Source organism: Narcine bancroftii, chromosome 6 (genome assembly GCF_036971445.1).
Source record: "Narcine bancroftii isolate sNarBan1 chromosome 6, sNarBan1.hap1, whole genome shotgun sequence".
Taxonomy (NCBI): Eukaryota; Metazoa; Chordata; class Chondrichthyes; order Torpediniformes; family Narcinidae; genus Narcine; species Narcine bancroftii.
In genome coordinates, this window is record NC_091474.1 from 132,262,275 (window position 1) to 132,289,364 (window position 27,090).

The window sequence follows — 27,090 nt, forward strand, 5'->3', positions numbered from 1 at the left end:
TACATTAAACCAGTCAAACAATGTTGTCACTCAATAAAAATAAACAAGAAATTCCACTGAGTCAATTCTTTTCATTTCCTTCTCCTTCCGTTATTTTAGGTGGTAGATATCCCCGGTAGGTTTTCTCTATTGTGTTTCATGTATGGTTCCCATATTTGTTCAAATATTTCAATATTATTTCTTAAATTATGTTATTTTTTCTAATGGAATACATTTATTCATTTCTATATACCATTGTTGTATTCTCAAGTTATCTTCTAATTTCCAGGCTGACATAATACATTTTTTTTGCTACGGCTAGAGCTATCATAACAAATCTTTTTTGTGCACCATCCAAATCAAGTCCAAATTATTTGTTTTTTATGTTACTTAGGAGGAAGATCTCTGGGTTTTTTGGTATATTGTTTTCTGTAATTTTATTTAATATCTGGTTTAGTTCTTCCCAAAATTCTTTCACTCTCACATGTCCAGATTGCATGAATTGTTGTTCCCATTTCTTTTTTACAACGAAAACATCTGTCAGATACTGTTGGGTCCCATTTATTTAACTTTTGAGGTGTAATGTATAGCCTGTGTATCCAGTTATATTATATCATACGTAACCTCGTGTTTATTGTACTTCTCATAGTTCCAGAGCACAACTTATCCCATGTTTCCTTCTTTATCTTTATGTTTAAATCTTGTTCCCATTTTTGTTTAGTTTTACCATTTGTTTCCTCATTCTCCTTTTCTTGCAGTTTAATATACATATTTGTTATAAATTTTTTGATTATCATTGTATCTGTAATCACATATTCAAAATTACTTCCCTCTGGTAACCTCAGACTGCTTCCCAATTTGTCCTTCAAGTAGGATCTCAGTTGGTAGTATGCCAACACTGTGTCGTGAGTTATATTATATTTATCCTTCATTTGTTCAAAGGATAGTAATTTATTTCCTGAAAAACAATTTTCTCTTCTTTTGATCCCTTTTTTCTCCCATTCCCTAAAGGAAGGGTTATCTATTGTAAAAGGGATTAACTGATTTTGCGTCAGTATTAGTTTTGGTAATTGGTTGATGATCATTAGTGATCACAACAAGATACTTGCCATGGAAGTTGATGAATAAATTATGCAATTGACACCTCTGAATATTTTTAAGAAATGACGATCAATCACAATCAGCTTTGTTCCAAGCTGAAATAAATTCTCAAGCAACAACAATTTGTGATGAATTTCTTGAAATCTAAGTTTATCAACATACAACTTTTAAACTTTCTGGAGCAACAAATACAGTTTTTATTCAATACTAATTCCTCCCCATCAATGTATAATTTGATTTTCGGAATACCAAAGCTTATTTGAGGGGACAAATTATTTCTTATGCATCAAATATTAAGAAAAAATCTAATAAAATTTGGAATTAATTAATAAGATTAAACAAATTGATATATTATTTGCTCAAAATAAAAATCCGGTATTAGAAAAAGAAGAGTTGAAATTAAAACCAAATTTTATCTTCTCTCTACATATTACATTGAACAAAGATTGTTGAGAAGCAAGAGTCATTTTTATATTCATGGTGAAAAATCTGGTAAGTTACTGGCAGGACAAATGAAGGATATCTCAGTTAAAAAAAAACAATTTAATAAGATTTAGATGAGAGAAGGTAGAATGACAACAGATAATTTTAAAATTAGGAGACTTTTAGAGAATTTTATTCTCATCTCTATAGTTCTGAATTTATTAATAATTATACTCAGTGTCATATTTTTAGACCAAATTAATTTACCCACCCTACCTAAGGATAAGTGTACAAGTCTGGAGGTACCTATTTTTCAGGAGAAAACATCTCTTGCTATCTCCTCATTTCCAAGACCAGATGGTTTTCCTGCAGAATTTTATAAACCCTTCTCCAAATGGCTTGTACCTCACTTAAAGATAAAGAGCTTCCCTTATCTTTTAATGAGCTAGTATATTTCTCATTCTGAAAAAAAGGGAAAGAAGCAACAGAATAGGCATCTTATAGACCAATTTCATACTTAATGCTGATATGAAGATTTGATTTAAAGTTTTAGTGTGTATATCAGAAAAGATTCTAGCAATAATTAATGATTCTGGCCAAACTGGTTTTTATTAAAAATCATTATTCTAGTTATAACATGCATCAATTATTGAATATATTATATTTACTGTCCACCTCAATGACAGAATATATTCTTTCATTAGATGCTGAAAAAGCATTTGATCAGGTAGAATGGGAATATTTATTTGCTATTTTAGGGAAATGTAATTTTGGTCCAGATTTCCTGAATTGGATAAAATTAGTATGTTCCTTGGCTTCTATTAATTCTAATTCACAACAATTTAAGTTGTTTAAGCTGTATAGGAGAATGCAGCAAGGATGTCCTTCAAGTCATTTGCTTTTTGATATATTATTGGAACCTCTAGCTGTCACCTTCTAACTGTATAGAGAATTAAAAGGCATAACTTGAAATGGAGTTGAAAATAAAGTATCTATTTACACAGATGAGCTATTGCTCTTGATTTCAAATCTAGAGGTTTCTATACCAAATATATTAATTATGCTTGCCCAATTTGACCAGTTTTTGGGTTATAAATTACATTTGTACAAGAGTAAACAAAAGTATATTTTTCAATGTATCATAATTTTCTGTTGAACATACTGGAAGACCAATTTCAATGCATAGGAATTAAAATTACAAAATGTTATAAAAATTTATTGAAATAAGTTTTCTTAGTATTACTTAATCAGATTAAAGTATTATTATCTTACAATGACTGGATATATTAATTCCATAAAAATTAACATTTTACCTACATTTCTGTTCTTTTTTCAAGCCTCACCAAATTTCATTCTGAAATCTTTCTTTAACTCATTAGATTTGGTTATTTCCTCATATACCTAGCAGGGAAAACAATCATGTATAAACAAAGCCCATCTTCAAAAAACTAGCTATCGGGGGATTATCACTTGCAAATTTTCAATTTTATTGTTGGGCAATTAATATACACAATTTAGTTTTATTATTATATTTTGACAAATTAGTGAATTGCCCTTTTTGGGGAGAGATGGAAGTGAAGTTTTTGAAAAAATCATCTATGTTGGCAATTTTAGGTTCCATTTTACACTTTTCCTTTTTTAAATTGACACATAATCCAATAATGAGAAATAGGTTGTCAATATAGGCTCAATTTAGGAAATTCGTTGGTTACAACAGTTTATCTCTTGCTAGTCCCATTATAGATAACCATCTTTTTTAACCATCTGTATTAGACACAGGCTTTAAGGAATGGTACAGATTAGGTATCAAAACTGATAAAAAATATTTTTATTAAAGATAACTTTGCCTCCTTTGAACAACTGTCAGCTAAATTTAATCTTTCTAATAGACATTTCTTTAGATATTTACCAGTTAGCCATTTTATTCAGTCAAAATTACATGATTTTCCTTGAATCGCAAATGTAAATATTTTTGATATTTTATTTAATTTACCGTTTGTTCATGGTGGATTAATATCATATATTTATAACATTTATTGGATTTAAGATCAACCTCAATGGCTGGGATTAAGAATGAATGGGAACATAAACACAATATAACATTTTCAGATGAAGACTGGTACTCTGCTCTTAGTTTGATTAATGAATCTTCATTCTGTTTATTACAATTTAAGGTGGTACATAAAATACATATGTGCAAACTCAAATTATCTCATTTTTATGTAGACGTTGATCCATTGTGTGAGAGAAGTGCAAAATTTTTGAATCATCATTGATTCATATGTTTTGGGAGTGTCTCAATTTAGAAAGATTTTGGGAAAACATTTTTCAATCTTTATCATTGATTTTTAAAATCAAAATTGAACCATCCCCTTTAACTGTCTTGTTCAATTTTACTTGTGAACTGGACATACTTCTGTCTGCAGCGCAAGAGAAAGTTTTTGCTTTTATCATGTTGATAGCCAGATGAACAATTTTAATGAAATGGAAAGGTGACTCTTCACCTACTCATACACAGTGGTAACATGATGTAATGTCCTATTTAAGTTTGGAGAAAATTAGATACAACATTATAAATAGAAAGTTTCAAATTTAAAAGATGTGAGGTCTATTCATAGAATATTATCATGATTGGGTGTGGGTGTGGGTGGCTTTAGCAGTTGGACAGAGATTTAGCTGTCTCACTGCCCATGGCAAGAAGTTATTTCTCAGTTTTGTGATTCTGGCTCTGATACTTATGTATCTCTTTCCTGAAAGGAGTAGCAGGAAGTAGCTATGTGTGGGGTGGTGTGGATCATCACAGATTTTGTGAACCCTCTTAACAATGATCCCAGTAAATCACATCGACGGGGGAAGAGAGAGACACCAGTGATCTTCTCTGCTGCTTTTATGGACCTGTGGATTGACATATCATCCATTGCCCAATCGTATCAACCGTCCTACACTGTGATGCAGGACATTCTCGATAGATTTTATAGAAAGTTGGCAGAATGACGGCCGGTAGCCTTGCCCACCTCAGGCTTGTCAGGAAGCGTAGTCATTGTTGCACCTTGCTGAGAAGTGAGGAGATGTTGTGTCCACAATAGGTCACTTCTCAAGTGCTCTCCAAGGAACTTGATGATCTCCATTCTCTTCACTACTGAGCTAATAACGTGTAGTGCCAAGTCAAATTTATTGGTATCTGATTGTACATGTGCAGCCTGATGAAACAGTGTTCTTTGATCCTCAGTGCAAAACATGACCACATACAACCAGACATACAGACAAACAATAGATATGCAGGACAAGTATTCATCTAAATAACTATAGTTTCATGAATATGAGAGTCTCAGATGGTTAGTGTGAGTGGTTCCTTTGGTCGTTCAGCATTCTCACTGCTCACTTCTATATAGACTTCAGTAAGGCCTTCGATAAGGTACCACATGGAAGGTTAGTTAGGAAGGTGCAGTCTTTAGGTATAAATTTTGAGATTGTCAAATGGATTGAACATTGGCTGAAAGGGAGAGGCCAGAGAGTGGTAGTGGATAATTGTCTGTCAGGTTGGAGGCCGGTGACCAGTGGTGTGCCTCAAGGATCTGTATTGGGCCCATTGTTGTTCGTTATATACATTAATGATCTAGATGATGGGGTGGTGAATTGGATTAGTAAATATGCAGATGATACTAAGATAGGTGGAATAATGGATAATGAAGAAGGTTTTCAAGGATTGCAGAGGGATTTGGGCTGCTTAGAAAAGTGGGCTGAAAAATGGCAGATGGAATTTAATGCTGATAAGTGTGAGGTGCTTCATTTTGGTAAGAAGAATCAGAATAGGACATACGTGGTAAATGGGAAAGCATTGAGGAATACAGAAGAGCAGAAAGATTTAGGAGTAACGGTACATCGTTCCCTGAAGGTAGAAACTCACGTGAATAGGGTGGTGAAGAAGGCTTTTAGTATGCTGGCCTTTATCAATCATTGCATGGAATATAGGAGTTGGGAGGTGATGTTGAGATTGTATAAAACGTTGGTGCGGCCTAATTTGGAGTTCTGTGTGCAGTTCTGGTCGCCTAATTATAGGAAGGATATAAACAGAGTGGAGAGAGTGCAGAGAAGGTTTACCAGAATGTTACCTGGGTTTAAGCATCTAGAGTATAGGGAGAGATTGGACAGATTAGGTCTTTATTCTTTGGAGCGTAGAAGGTTGAGAGGGGATTTGATAGAAGTATTTAAGATTATGAAAGGGATAGACAGAGTGGATGTGGATAGACTATTTCTGTTAAGAGGAGGAAAGATTAAGACAAGAGGACATGAGTTAAGAATTAAGGGGCAGAGGTTTAGAGGTAACATGAGGGGGAACTTCTTTACTCAGAGAGTGGTAGCCGTGTGGAATGAGCTTCCGGGAGAAATAGTGGCGGCGGAGTCAATTGTATTATTTAAGAAAAGGTTGGACAGGTATATGGATGAGAAGAAGATGGAGGGTTATGGGCATTGTGCAGGGAGGTGGGACTAGAAAGGGGTGTTTGGTTCGGTGCGGACTAGAAGGGCCTAATGGCCTGTTTCCGTGCTGTAATTGTTATGTTATGTTATGTTAAGGACAAAGCTATTCCTCAGCCTCGTGGTGCTGGCTCTGATACTCTTGCATCTCTTTCCCAATGAGAGCAAATAAAAGATGGTGTGTACAGGGTGAAAGGGGTCCTCAATAATTTTGCACAACCTCATTGAAGTGCCAGTTAATGAAGAAGACAAAGGCTTTTATTAGCAGAAACTAGTGGTACAATAATGAAAGACAATAGGTGCATACACAGTTATACCCAAGGGCAGTGTTTTTAGTGGTTGAGATAATACACGACCAATGTCAGTAAAGCAGACTAAGCACAGCGAGAGATTGACAGCACAACACAGATTCACCACACTCTTCAGACCATAAGTGAAGGATGGTCATCCCTGGTCCTCTTGAAGTCCACTATTATCTCCTTTATCTTGTCCACATGGAACTCCGTTTATTATTCTTAAGCCATTTTATGATATTTTCCACCTTCTCTGAAGTGCAATTCATCATTCTTGTTGATGAGGCCAACTACTGTTGTGTCATTTGCAGACTTTATGACTCTGTTGGAGCTGGATTTGGTGACGCAGTCATGGATCGTTCACGTTACAGGAGAGGGCTGAGCACCCAGCCTGAAGTGCACCAGTGGTTAGTGTGATGGTGCTCAACATTATGCTGCCAATCAGGCCAAACTGTAGTCTTTCTGTTAGGAATTCTATTACAGAGAGAGGTGTTGAGTTCAAGAGAAAACAGTTTCTCCACCAGCCCTTCTGAAATAAACATCTGAAATTGTGAGTTGAAATCAACGAACTACAACCTGGCATATGAAGCGTTATTCTCCAGGTGGGTCAGGATGGAGTGGAGGGACAAGGCTGCACCATCATCAGTGGAAAAGTAGGCAAATTGAAATGGGTCCAGTGTCTCTGGGAGGTGTTCCATCACCAGAGACTCGAAGCATTTCACAATGGTAGAGGTCAATGCCAGTGGCCTGTAGTCATTGAGGCCTATTACTGCAACCTCTTTGGAATTAGGATGATGGTGGCTGCCTTGAAACCCGTGTGATGGTCTGCTGCAATGACGTGTTGAAGATATCCGTAAATACCTCCAACAATTAGTCTGCCCTATCTTTCAGTACCCAACCAGTATGTTGTTTGGCCCCGCTGCCTTCAGTGGGTTCATCCTGCAAAGGATTCTCTTCACCTCTGCCTCTGCTTGGCAAAAGTCCTGTTCTTCACGTCAAAACGTGTACAGAAAATGTTCAGTCTGTTGGAAGGGAGGCATGATTGTTGTTCACTTGCAAGGCTGTCTTGTGATCTGTTATTGTTTTGATACTTCGCTACAAGTGCCTCATGCCGCCACTGTCACATTACTGACTATGGATCCTCTATGTATACGAACAGAGTATTTACCTACAGAGTGTGTAACCATAGAGCACACATGTCAAACTCTGGCCCGCGATATAATTATATTTGGCCCGCAAGATCATTTCAAAAATGTATTAGAGGTGGTCCGCCCTGCAGCGAGAGCCGATGCTGTTTTTTGGTAATGTCACCCCCACCATCCTCCCCCTTCATTGCACATCCCATTGTAACACGAGAAATTGTAACATGAGAAGTCTGTCGATGTCATCAGCCGGCAAGCCAGTTGGAAGGCTCCCCGCGCAACCAGTCACTTCTCCCACCTGTCGAGCGGTGCAGCGGATGGGCGAGCGCCTGTGATTTCCTGTCGGCGCGACGGGCATGGCAGGCTGCGCACGGCCCCCGGGCAGAGCGAGCCCCGCGCGACTGGCTCCGGATGGCCCTTCCACAGCGCGAGCACACTTCTCCCGGTCGCCACGGCCTTCAGTTCTTGCACCCGCACGGACCCCAGGGACGGCTGGTTCGGCCCTGCACGTGAAGAGAGAGATGGTGGCTGTCCGCAAAGGCTGATCGGCAGCGTGCTGGGCCTGAGTGGGTGGGTAAGCAGGGGTGGGCAGAGGGTGTAGGTGAGGAGAAATGGGCAGGGGAAGTTATGGTGGTGTGAGGGGCAGTTAGAGGGAGGGATGAGTAGAAGGAGGGGTGGATAGGGAAGAGGTAAAAGGGGAGGGGCATGGTGAGTAGGGGAGGGGTGATTAGAGGGTGAGAGATGGGTAGAGGGAGGAACAGGTTGAGGGGAGAGGCAGTAGAGGGGCGTGTATAGGATGGGGTGGGTAGAGGCAGAGCGAGTGGAATGAGGGGCGAGTAGAGGTTGGGTAAAGGACTGGTCAGGTAGAGGGATGGTGGGTTGAGGGTGAATAGAGGCCTAGAGCCTGAGGAGTGAGCAGGAAATGCTGAGTCCTGATGCAGGCCAAAATGGACACAGCCTGTGAATGCTGACTACATCTCCACAGGGACCAAATAGGTTTCCCTCAGGTCAATCAAAGGGTGAACTTGAGCTACCTACTCCTGACCTGTAACATTATCCTCCTAAAGTTATATCCTAAAGTTTAACATTACATATGTTGAAAGAAGAGAAAACATGCAGATGTTGTTGAAAATTTTCAATAAATATTTAGTTCGGCCCTCGACTTAGTCCAAGTTTTAAATTTTGGCCCTCCGTGAATTTGAGTTTGACACCCATGCCATAGAGTATCAAAATCAATGATAGCTTGAAAACGTTTAAATTTGGACAGAAAGCCCCACAAAGCTATACCATCCAAAACACCAATTAACCTAAAAACATTTTTTGGAGAGTGAGAGGAAATAGGAACACCTGGAGGAAACCCATGTCGACACAGGAAGAACTTACAAACTCCTGACATACATCACCGGATTTGAACCCAGGTGACTGGCACTGTAATACTATTGAACTAACAATGCAGCTTGAATCCTTCAACATCCTTGAACATTCTTGTCTGTTTGCCTGCTAATCTCTTCCCATAATTTAACATGAAGGTGAAGGTTCCATTATTGTCATTTAATACTATATTTAGAATGTAACATACATAAAATTCTTCAACTTTTGCCCACCGAAAGGAAGGCAGAGAGTCAACACTTGTCCAGCAGCCCCCACAGAAACCTACAGCATCTGGTGCCCCAGGCAGTCTCCCCTCCAAGTACTGACCAGGCCTGAGCCTGCTTAGCTTGGAGGGGAGATCACCCAGGAGCACCAGGTGTGACCATGAACGTGTGCTTCAAGAGATTGGTGTCAGGCATACATAACATGTGACTTGCCCAAATGTGCCACCTACGTGTAATTGGAGCCTCAGTGCTGGATCTATTGGTCTGGGATAAGACAGCGATATTGGCTCACATCTTCCAGTGAATTTAGAAGATTCCACAGAGACAGAGTGACTGGCATTATCCCAGTGCCTTTGGGGTCCAAATTTCGGTAGGTGTAAAAGCATATAATGCATCCAATGGGATGGACTTCACACAAATAAAGTTCACTTACTGTTACCGTGTCTACTCCACTGGCCAAATCCAGCAGCCAAAGCATTTTCCATCTGTTTATCTTCAAACAACTGAATGTGTACTTTCCAACCAAGTGTGGATCTGAATTGTCAGCAGATCATGATAGAGCTTTCCACTTGAGGCATCTCTGCTTTATTTTCCAGTTCAGTTACTCATCATAATGAAGGTGCCATGCATTGAGCAAAGGTGTTTTTTTTTGTCCCAGTGTGTGTCAGGTGGAGCCATCAGCATAATGCTTCATTGGGTACATTGAAGCTTATTTGGTAGATGTTCACCAATGGATCAGAAATTTGGAATTAAGCCTAAAATCTGTTCATACCCCAATGGTCTGGCTTACAAGAAAATACATCATTCAATAATTTAGAACTGTTGAGGTGGTTTTGTTCAATGAGCAATTTTATGACTCACTTGGTCATGCAAATGTGGAAATAGGACATTTGATTATCATGACGTCCATGCCAACCAATGAGGAAACATCTGTGTTAATTACATTTACAGCATTTGGCCCATAGCTTTCTGTACTGAGGTGATTCAAGTACTCATCTAAAGTGCTGTTAGAACATTTGCTTCCATGATTCCCAGAGCTTTCCAGGTACTCACCACTTTCTGTGACCCCTGATAAAGTTTCTCTCATACCATTTTAAGCAGATGAATAATTTTTGGACAGTCATTCTACTGAAGATAATACCATTCAAGAACATAATAAGAAATATAATTCTGGCCTGTTGAGACTACTCCAGCATTTAACAAGATTAGGACTGATCTGGCCATGGACTCAGCTCTACTTACCCCTCTTTTTTTCCCTCATGACTCTTCATTCTCCAGCGATGCAAAAAATCTTTCTGTCTGTGCCTAAGCTATATTTAATGAAGCAGCCTCCTCTTCTTTGAGCAAAGAATTCCACAGATTCATCACTCTCTGGAGAAGCAGTTCTTCCTCATCTCTGTCTTAAATCTACTTCCTTGATTCTTAAGGCTTTGTCCCATGATGTAGCTTTAGTGGTTATTTGTAAAAATTTCTTCTGCACAAACTGACTGTCATGCTGCCCGCTGAAGGAGAGGTTTAGAGAAGTTTAAGGGAGATGAATGTTTTTAAAATCAATTTTATGTCTTTAAAGTGCTGCTCACATGCGATGATTTGCAGGCACTGTGAAACGAACACCCTCTTAAACACTAAAGAGGCTAAATACACTCTGCTAGAGGAACTGACCGGGTCAAGCAACATCAGTAGGAGAAAACGGATGGTCAGTGTTTTGAGCTGAGGCTCTTTATAGGGATGGGAGATAAATTGAAGAAGCCAGTTTTAAGAGACAGGGATGGTTGGGAAGCAAGAGGAGCCCCATGTAAGACTGGTAAACCAGGTGGAGATGATACAAGATGGATGGAGGCAGTAAATTCGCAGAAGACAGGAAAAGGAAAACAGCACAAAAAAAAAACCAAAGGGGTCAGGTGGAGGAAGATACGAGGTGGAATAGTAAAAGACAAAGCCAGTGCTGTAATCTGAGAGAAGATGAGAATAATGCTGGAAAGAGAGACCAGATAGAACCAAAGAGTGGCATGTGGGGTGACAGGATAAAGTGGAAGAATCCAGTGGAGAGATGTGGATGGAGGGTTGGAAGTCAAAGGAAGAGGGATGAGAATGGGTAACGAGCTCAGTGGAGTGGGAGGGAAAAGGGACATTTTCCATGTTCATACGACCCTCATTTCCATTTGAACTGGAGAATTGTACAGCTGCAGAGACTGCAGGAGTACTGGAGGTGAATCAATGGACACTCAGTGACTCTGAGGTGACTCTCTTTTGCTTCTCTTTCTCTGACTTTGAGGGACACTGGGCAATATTAATAGTGAATCTCTATCTGCCTTTGGCAGACTAAAGGTGACTTATTGTAATATTACATGACAATAAATAGTATCTGATCTCTTTACACACCATTTTTACTTCCATTAAAAAATCACTAGAAATAGCTTCACCTGGTGAGTGGTGAGAGTGTGTTACTTACAGCCACAAAGAATAGTTGACCTGAATGATGCAGTTATATTTGAGGGCAACTTGTATGCAGGAGAAAAGAATAAAAACAAATATTGCTGATCAGCCAACATCTCCGGAAAGACAAAAAGATAATGCTTCATTTTGAAAACACATTGTCAGGTTCTGATTAAGGGTTTTCAACTTGGAAACATTAACTCTGTTTCTCTTTGCACAGTTACTCCCTGGTCTGCTGCACTCGCGCATTTCCTATCCTTTATTTCACATTTTTAGCATCTGCAGTTTTATTTATATTTTCAATAAAAGAGATATGTTGATTGAATAATAAAGAGTAGCAAAGTGAGGTGTTTGCAGAGCAGAATGAGCTGATGAAATAGCCCTTTACTTAGCTGTTTTTTGGTTTAGTCTCAGTTCTCTGGTTTGTTGCTTTCAATCAAAATGGTTTTCTCTCCAAAAGCATCATCCCTCATTGGCAATCCTCCCATATGTGGACCGCAGTTACCTGATGGAAAGTGTCAACTGTCCCCTTGGCTTTCATGTCTTCTTGTTTTCCAATCACCCACTATTCAACTTTTGTGTGTTTTAGCTCAGTTTCTACCAAATAGTTGGCAGCTCACTTGATTGCATATCACCAACAATCCTTGCACTTCAACACTTCTCCAGTATCTGGAATCTGGATATTGAGCTGCATCATTTTCAGCTTTCAGTTTGTGTAATCACATAACTTGATTATTCATGCCATTTAGCAAATATAAATGGTTTACTTGGATCATGCAAAGGTGCAAACTGATTCTCTCTCACATGGTCAGCCGAATCTGAAATAACTGGCACACCTTGCTGATACAGTAAAACAACTTAAATAACCTCTCAACTTTAGGGAAGTATTTACAAGTTCTTTAAGATTCTTAGATTTCTGCTGGATCAATGAACACTGCAGCCAACTGCCAGAGTTTGAGAGTTGTTAAGTCAGCGATAGGCTCAGAATTTGGAAATGCCAAGAGGTCTGAGGTATTGTCAGAAATGGAATGAAGACAACTTGATACATTGATCCAGGGACTTTGTTTATGATGGTCAACTATCAAACAGCAGAATAAATGGGAAGGTTGTGTGAAAGTAAAAGGAATGTCAAAAAACATGGGTTATTTGCAGAATATGTTACCAGATATGGTTATTGAAACAGTCAGCGAATGTCGGTTCAGGAGACAATTTGATACGCCTTGAAAAGAATCGACTTGGCAATACAGGTCCAAGAAAAGTAGTACTGACAGCAATTAAATAAAGATTCCTGCTTTTAACTCGAGGGCTTCTTTTAAATGGTGTCAGTGAAGCATCAAACCAGACAATAGGTTGCACTGGATATAGTATGAGACCGTGAAAGCCAGAGGTGTGGAACTGAGATATATTCAGGCAAATTACAAAAGCAACTTCAATAAATCTGGTTCATTATTTGTGGGCCAGCAATTATTTAAAAAAATGCAAACACTTTTTTTTGAAAATCCAAACATTTCCTGAATATCCAATCAATGATAATTGTTGACCAATTCTTTCCTGAACATAACTATATTCTCAAGTTGTGTGGTCTCAATAACCACAAGGAAAAGAGATGGGCAATAAATACTACCTTGTCAATGCTGAGAAGATCCAAACATACTTTTAAAGATCCTACAACAATATTTTTAGTAATGATTTTGAAATAAAGAGTTTTGCCTCTCAAAAGGCACATTAAGCTGCTGTGCACATGACTCAAAGCATCATGCCCAATAGGTATGAACTTGCACAATGGTCACTCACTTCCCTCTGCTCACTCACCCATCACACAACTAGGTTTGGAACCTGATTAGGGGTTGCAGAGAGGTAGTTTTGTCCAGACCTTCAAAAATCAGGCCACTTACCTGCAAGATGGATGATCAGAATTACAACCAGATGATGGGGAGTGAGGTAGGGGAGATCTGTCGACTACATCTATTTGGGGCTCAATGGCTTGAAGTTAAAAGTAAACCCAATTTGAAAGAGATAGGTGTGAGAAGACCAGTGCACTGGAGAATCTGTCGGAAGCATACCTTTTAAGGCAGGCATGACATGCAATGTGAAATGATATACAAGGTACACCAAGACATTTGAACATCATGTTATGCCACTGTGCGTATCCAGGAGTTTTCACATAGATGCGAAACCGACGGGGAGCCCAAAACCAATATGCTGTCCTGTAAGAACCATATTTATCTTTTTTTTGCACAAAAGATTTGCAATGCATAAAGGCATTTTTTTTCCACAACATTTTCTGAATGTTCTCCATGTGAAGGCTTCCTTGTAACCAATGGGACTGGAGAATCAGCAAAGTTCAAACAAAATATTGAGTTGTGCAGCACCTTTAGATCCCAGAGGTACATCATTAACTTCATAACTAATGGAAGTTAAAAAGAAATTTAAACAGTCTTCCCATGAAAATAGAAAAAAGGTCAGAATGGAGCAAGTTTCAGTTTTCAATCAGATGGAGGGTGGTCTGATATATTACTGAAATGACTGCAAACATTCATAATTATTACCTTGAAGACTATCTTGCCTCTCAGTCAGATAGCAATATATTTGAACACTTTAAAACAAAGTTTAAGGATTTTATTTATTTTTTATTAAAAGTTATTTTCTCTCTCAGAAATTAATCAAAATAACAATCCCATGTCTCATATAATTTAAAGAAACAGTCTCAAAGGGTACTGGAAATATTGATGATGACAGACTGCTCAAAAAGGCCCGATGAAGGAAGTGATTATTCACCTGCATGTGTTTGAGCAGCAGGATCGGCAATTTGTAATGGTCAAAGGAAGGGACTTCTGTCCTCCTCATATTGCCTAACTGTTTTAAATAAATAGCAGAGCAGGAATCTAAAAGCAAGAAAGGACTTGAGACCCTCATATTTACTTGATACAATCTTGAACAGCCAATTATTTGGTTGGTCTCTGTTCAATTTCATTTAAGTTGGCAACTTAGTCAAATTGGGTTGAAAGTGCTATTAGGATGGTGAAATTGCGTAAAAGCAGGAATGCATAACATTACTTAATTATTCAGATTGCAGAGTGGCAAGAGATTGCTGAGAAAGTACGCCAACGCAATTTATTCCATTTCAGCTCATGCTTGTTAGCGGCAGCTCGCCTGGACTTTCAAATAACATCCACATTTTCACTCAAATCCAAGTCCTCTGGCTAATAAGATTCTATCATCTTGGTGCTACTGAGAAGATATTAGATATCCAGCTTCCCCCTCAGTTGACATATTGAATACATGCTGAGTATTTTTTATGTGAATAAGATCTTTATCAGCAAATAAAACAAGCCCATCATCTTGAAACATCCGGAAGATAAATTGGTCACCTTGCCCCATCTCCATTCAATTTCAAACTGACTTCATAGATTCCAATTGCTAACACCAAAAGTGAGAACGGCAGTGAATGTATTCCTCATGCATCTTTTGGATGAGATCACAAATCTGAAGTGTTAGCTCACTCTTTAATCTCATATACTGTCTGAATTGCTGAGGATTTCCAGCATTTTCTAAATTTACTTTCATGTTTCTCCTTTTGACGGAAAACAACAGCTCTACAGGAAAATAAGAGGGAGTAAATTTAAGGAGGAGGAGATGGAAAGTAATTGGTTCAGGTTGAAGATATTGTTCGGCACCAATCCTGCTTTGACAGTAACATTGGTGTTGGTGGGAGCAAAGAACAAAGGAAAAGTGCAGTGGAGGATGGGACAAGGGTTGGAGTATAAAGCTGGGGGCAGTTTTTAATCTAAAACATAAGACAATGAAAGAAGGAAGGATAAAGGTGTATTGAAACATGAATGATGAAGTCAAAATGATCAGTGGGGGAAAGTACTCACAATATTTACAAATATATACATATGCTTAGAAGCACAGACATGACACATCAAATAACCCATTTTGTGTTGAATGACTCTATGACCCACATGATTATCTGATAGAAAAGTGACCTTAATAAACATGCATTATTGCCAAGAATCATGGTAATACAAAATTACCTCAAATGCATCCAACTCAACAATTTATTTTACCAGAAAGGATGGTGGAATAGCATTCAAGGAGGGCATGGGAGAGAGAGAGTAAAACAGAGAAGATGGGAACAAAAAGCATCAGAGCTGACGAGATAAAAGCAGAACCAAAGCAAGGGAGATCAGCAATGAAGGTTTGTAGAGGAATTGTATGGGGATAACGAAACAATTAAAAATAAAACATGAACAATGGCAAAAATTCCAAATATTACTCATACTGCTTTACCATTCTCCATACCCTTTTCAACCTTAGCTTGAAACACCTTAGCCTTTTAACTTTTATATCTCAACATCCTGAGCCTAGTTCTATTGGACTCTTGAACAATTGTGCATTATGTCCATTGAGAAAGATTACTTCTGTGCCCATTCTGTGGAGTCCATCTATTTCTGAGTTTATATTTCACATGGGAAGGAAAGAAAAGCTGTTGTATAGAACTGAAAGACCAATAAAACAGAAAAAAAAAGAAATGGTATTTGAGGGAGTTCACTGTTATCAGCTCATCCATGTGTGTGTTATGTAGAGTCATAGAAGGAGAGAGAAAAGCAGAGGAACAACAATTAAGATATAAATTGTCCAAGACACATTGAGAAGTAGGAGGAGAAAATTTGAGACAAAAGAGAATTATGGAAAAGCAAAGTATGAAAAAATAGGCACAATGAGACAAAATACATCCTTTAATGTTTCTCAATGAATAGAATGACAGGAAATCAAATTTTATACTGCCATAAAATAAAAAAAGGCTACATACCCGAAAATTGTGGTGGACATGTGCAGTCATAACCATTTCCATCAAGCCCTTCCTTCATATCAATGCAAGTACCTCCATTCAGACAAGGTCCAATAGAACAGGCATCATACTCTTCACAGAAAAGTCCAGTGTATGGAGGGTGGCAATGGCAGTAATAAGCTGCCTGCCAAGGTTGCGTCTGACATTTTCCATGACTTGAACAAAGTTCTGAGTTGTGGAAAGCTCGGCAATTTTCTGGTTTAACAGTGAGATTAATTCGAAGGCCAAGTCTACATAATGGAAGTCCATCATTCTGAACTTCGACAAGAAAGTGTGTTCCAATAGTCAACCACTTTGGGTGAATCTGTTGTGTGCTTTGGACCCTTCCACCAAACAAAAGTTGTGTTTTTGGAAATTGCCTCATGGAACAGTTTGTAAATTCTGCCCTTGAAACATTCGCCAGATTCCTGCCATGCATCACAACTGACAGATCCGGCAAAAGAAAAATAGTGACGCCCAATTGCACTTCCAAAGGGCAATTTTGGTCTAAGTTAATAATTATATTGCTGAAAGAAATATTCCACATGCTGAGGCTCCAACATTCTGTGTCAACATCTGAGTTAGTGTTGGTTTGTGTCCAGTTGATATGGAGTTTTTTTATGTCTGTTGACCATTCAATGCCTTCATCTCGTTGATGTACTGTTCGTTCATTTGCCCTGCAGTTTTGGAATGAATGCAGGATGCAAACTGCTGTTATAACTTTGAAGTATGTGGAGCCTGATCGAATCACGTAGGCTTTAGCTTTGCCTGTCATGATCTCTCATCAATAAAATCAAGAACAATGAAAATTGTTTTCCCATAAGCTCAATGTTTTCCTTTAAACATCGTCAAACTGTGACGGGCAATTTGAAAATCAGTACGTGATGTGCAACTGGGTTTTCATATATGTCTCTTCGTCTAGTAGATTGGAAGAGGATGTACTTCCCTCCAAGGTACCGACTCTGATATTCTGTCTGTTCAAATGCACCAGGACGTTGGAATGGAGTCTGAAGAAGTAAAACAGAAATAAAGTCATTAAAGCACAGGAACAATCAATTTGAAGAAGCTCAGGGTCTTAATGATCCTTCCTTGAAGCAAGGCTGTGACTTGCACTGGATTCCCAATTCCTTCATTTGTGAACAGTGGGGAACAAGATGGGCATATTTATCTTGTTCTGTTCTACAATCCTTTTATTTGTTTTCATTTCCTCACTATTTCTAGAACCAAGTAATTTCATTTTTAAAAAATACATTGACGTCATCAAATATCTCCATTCAACACCAGAATAAAACATTGATTACATAATTTTTAAAAATTGGATGCACAGTAATTTGACTTGAAATTTACTTTCTTATAAGTGATATGGATCATTTCCCAAAATGCTCCCCTTTGTCTGCAGTCCTGGAATAATTGTCCATCACAATATCCATTTACCCGACAGCAATTACACATTTGACAATACTGGCACCTACTCACAGAGTCCTGAATGTTTGATTTGGGTTAGAATTCATGTCAGCATTCTCAACCAAAAAGGTTTTTGTTTAAAAAAAAATCATTAATTATACCACTTTGAATCAATCCTATGGAGCCGTGGTTCACAAACTTTTTGTCCACTCACATATCACTTTAAGTATTCGTTATGCCATAGGTTCTCTGTGATTAGTAAGGGATTGCTTAAGGTTGTATGTAGGTGGAAAGAAAAAGTTGGAAAACCATTGTTTTAATCAGACCTAATTTACTTGTGATGTGCAGTTTTATAACTCCAAAGAAAATGGGCCAATGACAATTTTTCTCAAGCAAAATAGTTCAGTAACAATTTGGTCTGGAGTAGTGATTCTCAACCTTCCCTTCCCACTCACATACTATCTTAAGCAATCCCCTACTAATCACATATCACTTTAAGTAATCCCTCTGCCATAAGTGCTATGTGAGTGGAAAGAAAAAGGTTGAGAACCACTGCTTAGAGACATTAAAGTTTTGAATTCTCAAACTTAATGATTGTAACTCAGTTAAGAATTTAATTTCCAGTTTAGTTGCAATTAATGTCATAAACAGCTCATTGAATTCTGAGGGGTTAATGAGAAAATCTAAATCAGAATCCTAATCAGAATTTATTCTCACGAACAAGTCACGAAATTCAGGGTTTTGTGGCAGCATCATAAAGCAAACATTTATATAAACCACCTGACAACAATAAATTTAAAAAATAGAACATGAAAAGTCAAAGTAAGGCAGTGTCTTTGGTTCATTGATTATTCGAGAAATTGGTGTCAGCGGGGAAGAAGCAGTACTCGTCTTTAGGCTCCTGTACCTATTTCCCAATGGTAGCAGAGAGAAGAGTGCATGGCCTGGGTGGTGGGATAGAGGCTGTTTTTTTAAGATACCCGCCTCATGTTGATATCCTTGATGGAGTGAAGTCTGCTGCACGTGATGTCACAGGCCAAAGTTAACAGCCCTCTGGAGTTTTTTTCTTGTCCAGAGAGTTGGCACCTCCATATCAGGCAGTGATGCAACCAGCAGAATGCTTTCCATTTTTCACATTTTTAAGTCTTTGGTAACCAACACCTCACAAAGTATAGCTGCTGGTGAGCCTTCTCTGCATCAACATGGAGCCTCCAAGGTAGATCCTTGCAGAAGTTGACACCCATGAATTTGAACTGGACCCTCTACACTATTGAGCATTTGATGAGGACTGGGTTGTGTTTTCCAGACTTCCTCCTGAAGTCCACAATCGATTAATGAGTTATTCATACAACATACTTTTAATGAGGAAAAAAATGTCAGCAGGGCATTGGAAGTATATTTTTAGATTAAAGAAGAAGTGAAGTACAATTTGCCACAGGAGCATTGGTCTTCCATTGAGGATGCAGACTTTCTATTGATTCTGAAATTTGACTTCCCTTTGAGTTTTCGTTGTTGTTTGGCAGATTCATCTTGGAGAATGACTCATAATGGATGATGATTTCAGCTTTGGAGAAGCAAAATCCTTTGGGGAACAATGCACTTCTCTCCAGCTGACTGAGTTCTAAGAGAGGTGCAGTTACTGCTAAAGAAACTGTTTCCTCTCTCAGTTGAGTTGGTGATTCTGAAGTCCAAGAGAATTCAAACAGATGAAAGTATATTTCTCTCCTCTCTCAATATATAGCGTAAGAATTACTTGCTTGGAAAGATGGGCGATTATTTATTTTTAAATGAGGTAGCAGAGAAAGCCAGTTGTTCCCCCTTTTCTCATGTTAATGACTCTCTGAGGCCATTCATTATCTGACCACTGCATCATGAACCAACAACCAGTTATGGACCAGCCACTGCAAAATTTTGAAGCATAATTGAAAGGGAGTTACACATTTTCCTTTGTGTGCTCAATGGAATTCAACATAAATGTACCATGCATGTCGTTGGGGATGGCAAGCAACGTCGGTAAGTGGTCAGAGGCCATGCAGAAGACTTGATGAGTGCAGCTGAACGCTGGATTTAGCCATTTATTGTAGAATGAAAACAGGGTGGGATGGGGGATAAAGACTGAGACCCTCATTGGATAAATCAACAAGATATATAACACCAGTTGAGGATACGAGTCTTGGGAGCTTGGGGTATTGGTGTGTTGATCAACCATGGCCTGGAAGTGTTGGCCAAGGGGATCATGAGATGCTAGAAGGATCTGAATGTTCACAACAGAAGTACGTTGATGATGGGGATGGGGAGCTTGGGGGCCAGGATGTCAAGGGCAAAGTTCATGTCATCTCAACTGAGATGAGGCTGATGGGCAAGGGGTATCAGTATTATAACAGAATGTGGATGGTGAAGGTAGAAAGGAAAGAGAAATTACAGATAGACAAGAAGCAGCCAAATGGTTATGTGGGGGTCCAAATCCAGACTACACGTGGTTGCCCAGAAAGATTACTCCTTGGACAAGGTGGATTAATTTTCTCAGTGCAGGAAATTATATGACTGGAAGCACACACCCTTGACTCACCCTGAGAAATGCTCAGCATTTTTTGAACTACTCAGAAATAATTGCTGCATTTCACTCTAAATTTCATTTTCAGTTATTGGTGCAGAAATATACAGTTCAATGTCATTGAATTTCCAAGTCAATTTTCCACAGGCAGTTTCATCTCCCTCACAGAAGATAGGAGAGTATGGCTCAGGCTATTCTCTGCACATCACAAAACTGGAACATTATTTAAAGACACCATGGCAACTTCTTGTATGTTTGACAACCATAGAGAACATTGAGATACCTAGTGTAGTGCAGAAGTTCAACAGCCTAATCCAGCCATTTAAACCCATGCATCTCAATTATACCTAATTAACAAACCGGTACATACAAGCTCATTACAAACAGCCCTGGACTCGTCCTTGCACTATAATTAGATTGTGCTAACTGTGCCACCAGTACAAAATAAGGTTATAGTTCTTGGTACAATTTCACTCTTCTTTGCCAAAATAACAACTTACAAGATCAATTCTTATAACGAGACTGTCCCATGAAAAAAAGCATTAGATTAAGAAGGCTTATATTTTGAAGACTTTAGAATAATGAAAGATTGTGTCTTTGAAACATGACATTCTAGGACTCAGGGTAAAGAGAAATTCCTGCACAAGAGATGGGAATCTTCAGAATTCTTAACCTGAGTGGTTGTGGTTATTGATTTCATCCAAGGCCACGATCAGTTGATTTTGGGCAAGTTGACTGAATCTGAGCTGAATATTCCATTCCTGTTGCCATTTAGTATTAAGCAATTACTTCCTTCAAGTCTCACTCATGTTGAAGAAGATTGCTTAATTTTATCCTGAACACAGATCTTGTAGATAGAGTTAAAAGAGCAAACTATGAGCTGGGAACAAACTGTATTGACAAGAATGATGGGTGCACAACTATCTAATCATCTGGAATATACTTTCAAAGAAAAGCACTGGTATTTCTCAAAATTTGTCACCCAAGGATTTGCACAACTCCCAGAGAAAAGGGCAAAGAGAATATTTGAGAATATTTGGCAGAAAGCTGGCAGGCTGCAGCTCCATTTTTTTGTCAAAGTGAATATTGAGCTTCAAAAGTCACAGAAGGTAGAAGAGGGTTAAATTTGTTGCAACAGAAAACCAACGGGCAATTATTTTCTTTTCATTCAAGGTGTTTCAGGAGTTGCTCTCCTCCTTTCTTTCACCATCTCCTTCCCCATTTTTCTTCTTGTCCAGACCCACATTGGGCTCATTCTATTCAGCCTGACAAATTGTGTAAAACCCACTGGACATAAATTAGCGTGCATTCCTGGGTGGGAAGTCTGTTGTGGACCTTGGACTAATTTATTCATGACTGAGTACAGGACTGAACCTACTGTAGGGGATTTGACAGCTACTTGGGACTGTAATAGTACTGGGCTACCATAGGGAACTTTGGCAGCTGTCAAAGTACAGGAACCCCGCACTGGAAGTCCGTGGGGGTCAAAGGACAGCAAGCCTATGGCTCTTAACTTCTCTCCACCAATGGGGAAATCTGGAAGCGTGCGATGGGCAGTTTAAAAGCCCAGTGTGCTTCTTTTGAAGAGGTTAGTCAGTGGATTGGACTGCAGACAGTCGGTCACCCGCAGCTTCAACAAGCCACAAACTGAGGTGCTTTGTTCACGGGTGCTAGCAGCACTACCATCTGGTGTTGTAGGTCAGTGTGCTCACCCAGTAGTTTCAGTGGGAAAAGGAAGACTGAGCTATTTTGTCCACGATTGTCAGCTGTTTCGGAAACTCTGATACCCAGAATGAGTATGGGATTGACAAGTACCTCTCCTGTCCCCTTTCAAGAGGAGGAGTTCATGCCCTCAAGCCAGGGTGTCCAAAGAGAGGACTTGTGTGATAGAAGGTCACTTGTTAACCCTAAAGAGGGCTTTGGAGAAGGGAACCTCGCGTGGTGACCAGGAGGTGAAAATTCCAAGGTGAAGGAAGTTAAGATGGTTGTTGCCACATTGGAAACTCAAGCAAATCTCGTGTTCCCCTTGCAGGGTTGAAAGCCTATAGGGGACACGGTCATCTGGATACAGGCTCAAACTAAAAGACCAGTGGGCAAGGCAACAAATAACCCAAAGCCTGGAGACCAGATCTGTGAACTGTCCCTTCTTGACTGACAGATGTGATGTGACTGACATAGGGGTTTTGTTTTGGGAATTTTATTGATGTCTCGGGGCATTTGAGCTTGGATTGTAATGGTCTGGGGTTTTTTCCCCCACGTACACCAAATAATAATCTGTTGTTCGTATAGAGTTGCTATTAAGGCTGGAGTCCGGGGTTTAAGTTTATGGGGTTAATTCCATTATTGTTAGTTTATCAATGAATTTTGTGTTACACTTAACCCATTCATTAATGTGTCTCTCAATTGCTGCTGGGGAGCGCAACGAGTCAGACAGAAGGGAAGGAAAAATTCTTTGAAGGCCGAGCTGCAGGGATCACCAATTTGCAAATCAACCCACTGCTTCTAAAATATAAACAGGATGGCCTGGTTTCAACATTGCCTCTGGTAACCCATAATCCTCCAAGGTCCCAGCTCTTCTACAATTCTGGCATCTCCATCCAAAATTTTCACTCTTCCTCCTTGGCTTTGATCCTTCATGACTTTCAAACCTATTTTATTACTTTTTTCCCCATCATATTAATACTTTACCTTGCTCATTTGTCCTTTCTGTCAGTTAATCCCTGCTCCCTAACCTTCCATTTGTTTACAATACTCCTGTATTTCATACCTCTAAACTTTTCTGGTTGTGAGGAAAAGCCATCACCTGAAATACTAAAATTATTTGAACAGATTTAGATTTATTTATTTAGACTTGTTTAGTTGGACGTGTATTCTTCATATTTGGTCACCTTGTGTTCCCCATGCAATGTGTGCTTGTTCTATAAAACTCAATAAAAAGATTGAAAGAGGCATATTTATTGAATGTCATGTATGCCAAGATACATTGGGAAACTTCCTTTTGCTTGCTGTTTCAAAGCCACACAAAGCATCATCTTGGAAAAGAAAGGAGATAAAGAGTGAAAAAAGAGAAATTGCTTTGGAGAACAGCTGGATACATTCAGTGAGTCAGGCATGATCTCATGTAGCTGCCATATCCATTGCTCCTATAGCCACCATAGAAAGTAGTTACAGACATCAATATAGTCATCTTATCTTGTTCCAGCATGTTGTTAAGCAGCAGCGGGCATATTGAATCCAAATCCAAGCTCAAGCCTGCACATCCTGCTGTCTGCTCTCCATCGCATCTCCTCAACTTTTATCTAAACTAACAAAAGGCATCAGAAGCCATTAGTTCCTGACACCTGGGCAGGTTGGCTTTGGACACCAAGGTCAAGCTGAAGATGACCTGGTGGTGTCATCTTTGCTCCACCGGATTTAGCCACCAGCACTCCATTCCACCCAAGCAGGACTGACATAGCAGTGATCCTTTACCTCAGCATTGGCTGACCTGGTCCATGGCTGTAAATCACTTATCCTGAGACCGCCAAGTCTTGGTGCTTATGATCTACCAGATGATGCCTGACCCATTGAACATTCCCAATAGTTCTGACCCAAAGGCTTGACTAACCATTTCTCTCCATAGATGATGCCTGTCTCATTGCATCCCTTAGGCTTCTCAAAATTCCTGCAGCTGCAGCCTTATTGTGTTTCACATTCTACACTGATAGTTAAATATGAAGAGTTATGCACCACGGTAGAAGGTGAAAGTGGACATTCACCAGGTTCTCCATTTACAATTTTTATTTAATATTATCACATTCTTCAAGATTTTAGGTTTATCCCTTTTTGTGTAAGATTTAAAATTCATATAACGCATTTGTCTTTTGTTTTGCTTGTTAAAAACTGCACAGAAAGTGTTCACATCCTCAGTTGTCCAAAGTAATGGTCAACAGTGAAAAGGAAATCTGAACTGTTGTGCACATCACAGTCCTCAAATCGAAAATTCTCAGGTATTTCTCCCCTCAAAATTTCTTTTTTTTTAAATTCCCTGAAAACTTCAGAGATAGCTCGTGTGAAGGTCAGGGATAGGAGTTGGAAAATAGTGACCATTCTTCAACAAATTTCTGTCTTCATTTTTTTTTAATTAGACATACAGCACTGGAAGAGGCCAATTTAGACCTATGAGTTCATGCCACCCATTTAGCACCCAATTAACCTACACCCCAATATGTTTTTGAACAGTGGGAGGAAGCCGGAGACCCCGGAGAAAACCCAAGCAGACACAGGGATTCAAACCCAGGTCCAGTCCTGATCACTGGCACTTAAAGGCATTGCACTAACCATTAGGCCAACTATGCCACCCATATTGGTAATAGGCTGAGAACTTATGAGAAATGAATCACATAACATATAACATAACATAACAATTACAGCATGGAAACAGGCCATTAGGCCTTTCTAGTCCGCACCAAACCAAACACCCCTTTCTAGTCCCACCTCCCTGCACAATGCCCATAACCCTCCATCTTCTTCTCATCCATATACCTGTCCAACCTTTTCTTAAATAATACAATTGACTCCGCCACCACTATTTCTCCCGGAAGATCATTCCACACGGCTACCACTCTCTGAGTAAAGGTTCCCCCTCATGTTACCTCTAAACCTCTGCCCCTTAATTCTTAACTCATGTCCTCTTGTTTTAATCTTTCCTCCTCTTAACGGAAATAGTCTATCCACATCCACTCTGTCTATCCCTTTCATAATCTTAAATACTTCTATCAAATCCCCTCAACCTTCTACGCTCCAAAGAATATAGACCTAATCTGTCCAATCTCTCCCTATACTCTAGATGCTTAAACCCAGGCAACATTCTGGTAAACCTTCTCTGCACTCTCTCCACTCTGTTTATATCCTTCCTATAATTAGGCGACCAGAACTGCACACAGAACTCCAAATTAGGCCGCACCAATGTCTTATACAATCTCAACATCACCTCCCAACTCCTATATTCCATGCAATGATTGATAAAGGCCAGCATACTAAAAGCCTTCTTCACCACCCTATTCACGTGAGTTTCTACCTTCAGGGAACGATGTACTGTTACTCCTAAATCTTTCTGCTCTTCTGTATTCCTCAATGCTCTCCCATTTACCACGTATGTCCTATTCTGATTCTTCTTACCAAAATGAAGCACCTCACACTTATCAGCATTAAATTCCATCTGCCATTTTTCAGCCCACTTTTCTAAGCAGCCCAAATCCCTCTGCAATCCTTGAAAACCTTCTTCATTATCCACTATTCCACCTATCTTAGTATCGTCTGCATATTTACTAATCCAATTCACCACCCCATCATCTAGATCATTACTGTATATAATGAACAACAATGGGCCCAATACAGATGCTTGAGGCACACCACTGGTCACCGGCCTCCAACCTGACAGACAATTATCCACTACCACTCTCTGGCCTCTCCCTTTCAGCCAATGTTCAATCCATTTGACTATCTTAAAATTTATACCTAAAGACTGCACCTTCCTAACTAACCTTCCATGTGGTACCTTATCGAAGGCCTTACTGAAGTCCATATAGACAACATCCACTGCGCTACCCTCATCCACATTCCTAGTCACCTCTTCAAAAAATTCAATCAGATTGGTCAAACATGACCTTCCTCCCACAAATCCACGTTGAGTGCTCCTGATCAGACCCTGTCTATCCAGATGTTTATAAGTACTATCTCTAAGAATTTTATCCATTAATTTACCTACCACAGACGTCAAACGTACAGGCCGATAGTTGCCAGGCTTCCTCCTTGAACCCTTTTTAAATAACGGAACCACATGCGCAATGCGCCAATCCTCCGGCACTATCCCCATATCTAATGACATTTGGAAAATTACCGCCAGAGCCTCTGCTATTTCCTCCTTCACTTCTCTCAATGTCCTGGGGAAGATCCCGTCTGGTCCCGGAGACTTATCCACCTTTATATTCTTCAAAAGCCTTAAAACTACACCTTTTGTAATCTCTATATTCCCCATATTTACCAAATTTGCTTTTTTTTTATCTCACATATCCCAATATCCTTCTCCTTAGTGAATACCGAAGAAAAGAAACTGTTCAATATCTCCCCCATTTCTCTAGGCTCCACACACAGTTTTCCGCTCTGATTTTCTAAGGGACCAATTTTGTCTCTAGCTTTCCTCTTACCATTAACATATTTGTAGAACTCTTTTGGATTAGTTTTCACCCTGCTTGCCATAGTTTTCTCGTACCTTCTTTTAGCTTTCCTAATTCCTCTCTTAAGATTCCTCTTACATTCAATGTATCTTTCTCCTTAACTCCATGCTTCTTATATCTAATGTACGCCTCCCTTTTTCTTCGAACCAAGTTTCCAATATTCCTTGAAAACCACGGCTCTCTCAAACCTTTTGCCCCTCCTTTTAACCTAACAGGAATATAAAGCTTTTGCACTCTCAAAATCTGATCTTTAAAAGACTTCCATCTCTCTACTACATCCTGCCCATAAAACAAATTGTCCCAATGCACACCCTGCAAGTCCTTTCGCATCTCCTCAAATCTAGCTTTTCCCCAATCAAAAACCTCAATCCTTGGTCAAAAATATTTTCCTTCTGCCAATGAACAACACAGAAAATAATTGTTTTTATATCATCATCAGTAATTGAGTGGAGCACAAATAAATAAAGTTTTCTGCAAATCTATAACTGACACCCACAATTGATCAGGGGTATGTTCAAGGCTTTCATTTTCTTGGATTTATAATGATGCCTAATATCAACATAATCGATATTATTCAAGCTGAACATTAAACAAAATGTCTTACTGCATAGCATTCAAAGTTGTACAAAGAAACA

General features: G+C 39.2%; 1 protein-coding gene across 5 annotated transcripts in view; it reads right to left on the minus strand.

Annotated features, from left to right (window-relative positions):
• The window catches only part of LOC138736491 (protein eyes shut homolog), a 224,388-nt gene that overhangs the window by 154,347 nt on the left and 42,951 nt on the right, over positions 1–27,090 (minus strand). For all 5 annotated transcript variants that reach the window (XM_069886117.1, XM_069886120.1, XM_069886119.1 and 2 more), the window contains one exon: positions 16,262–17,286. In XM_069886117.1, coding sequence (XP_069742218.1) covers positions 16,262–17,054 — 793 coding nt within the window. In that variant the 5' untranslated portion in view covers positions 17,055–17,286. The remainder of the gene's footprint in view (positions 1–16,261; positions 17,287–27,090) is intronic.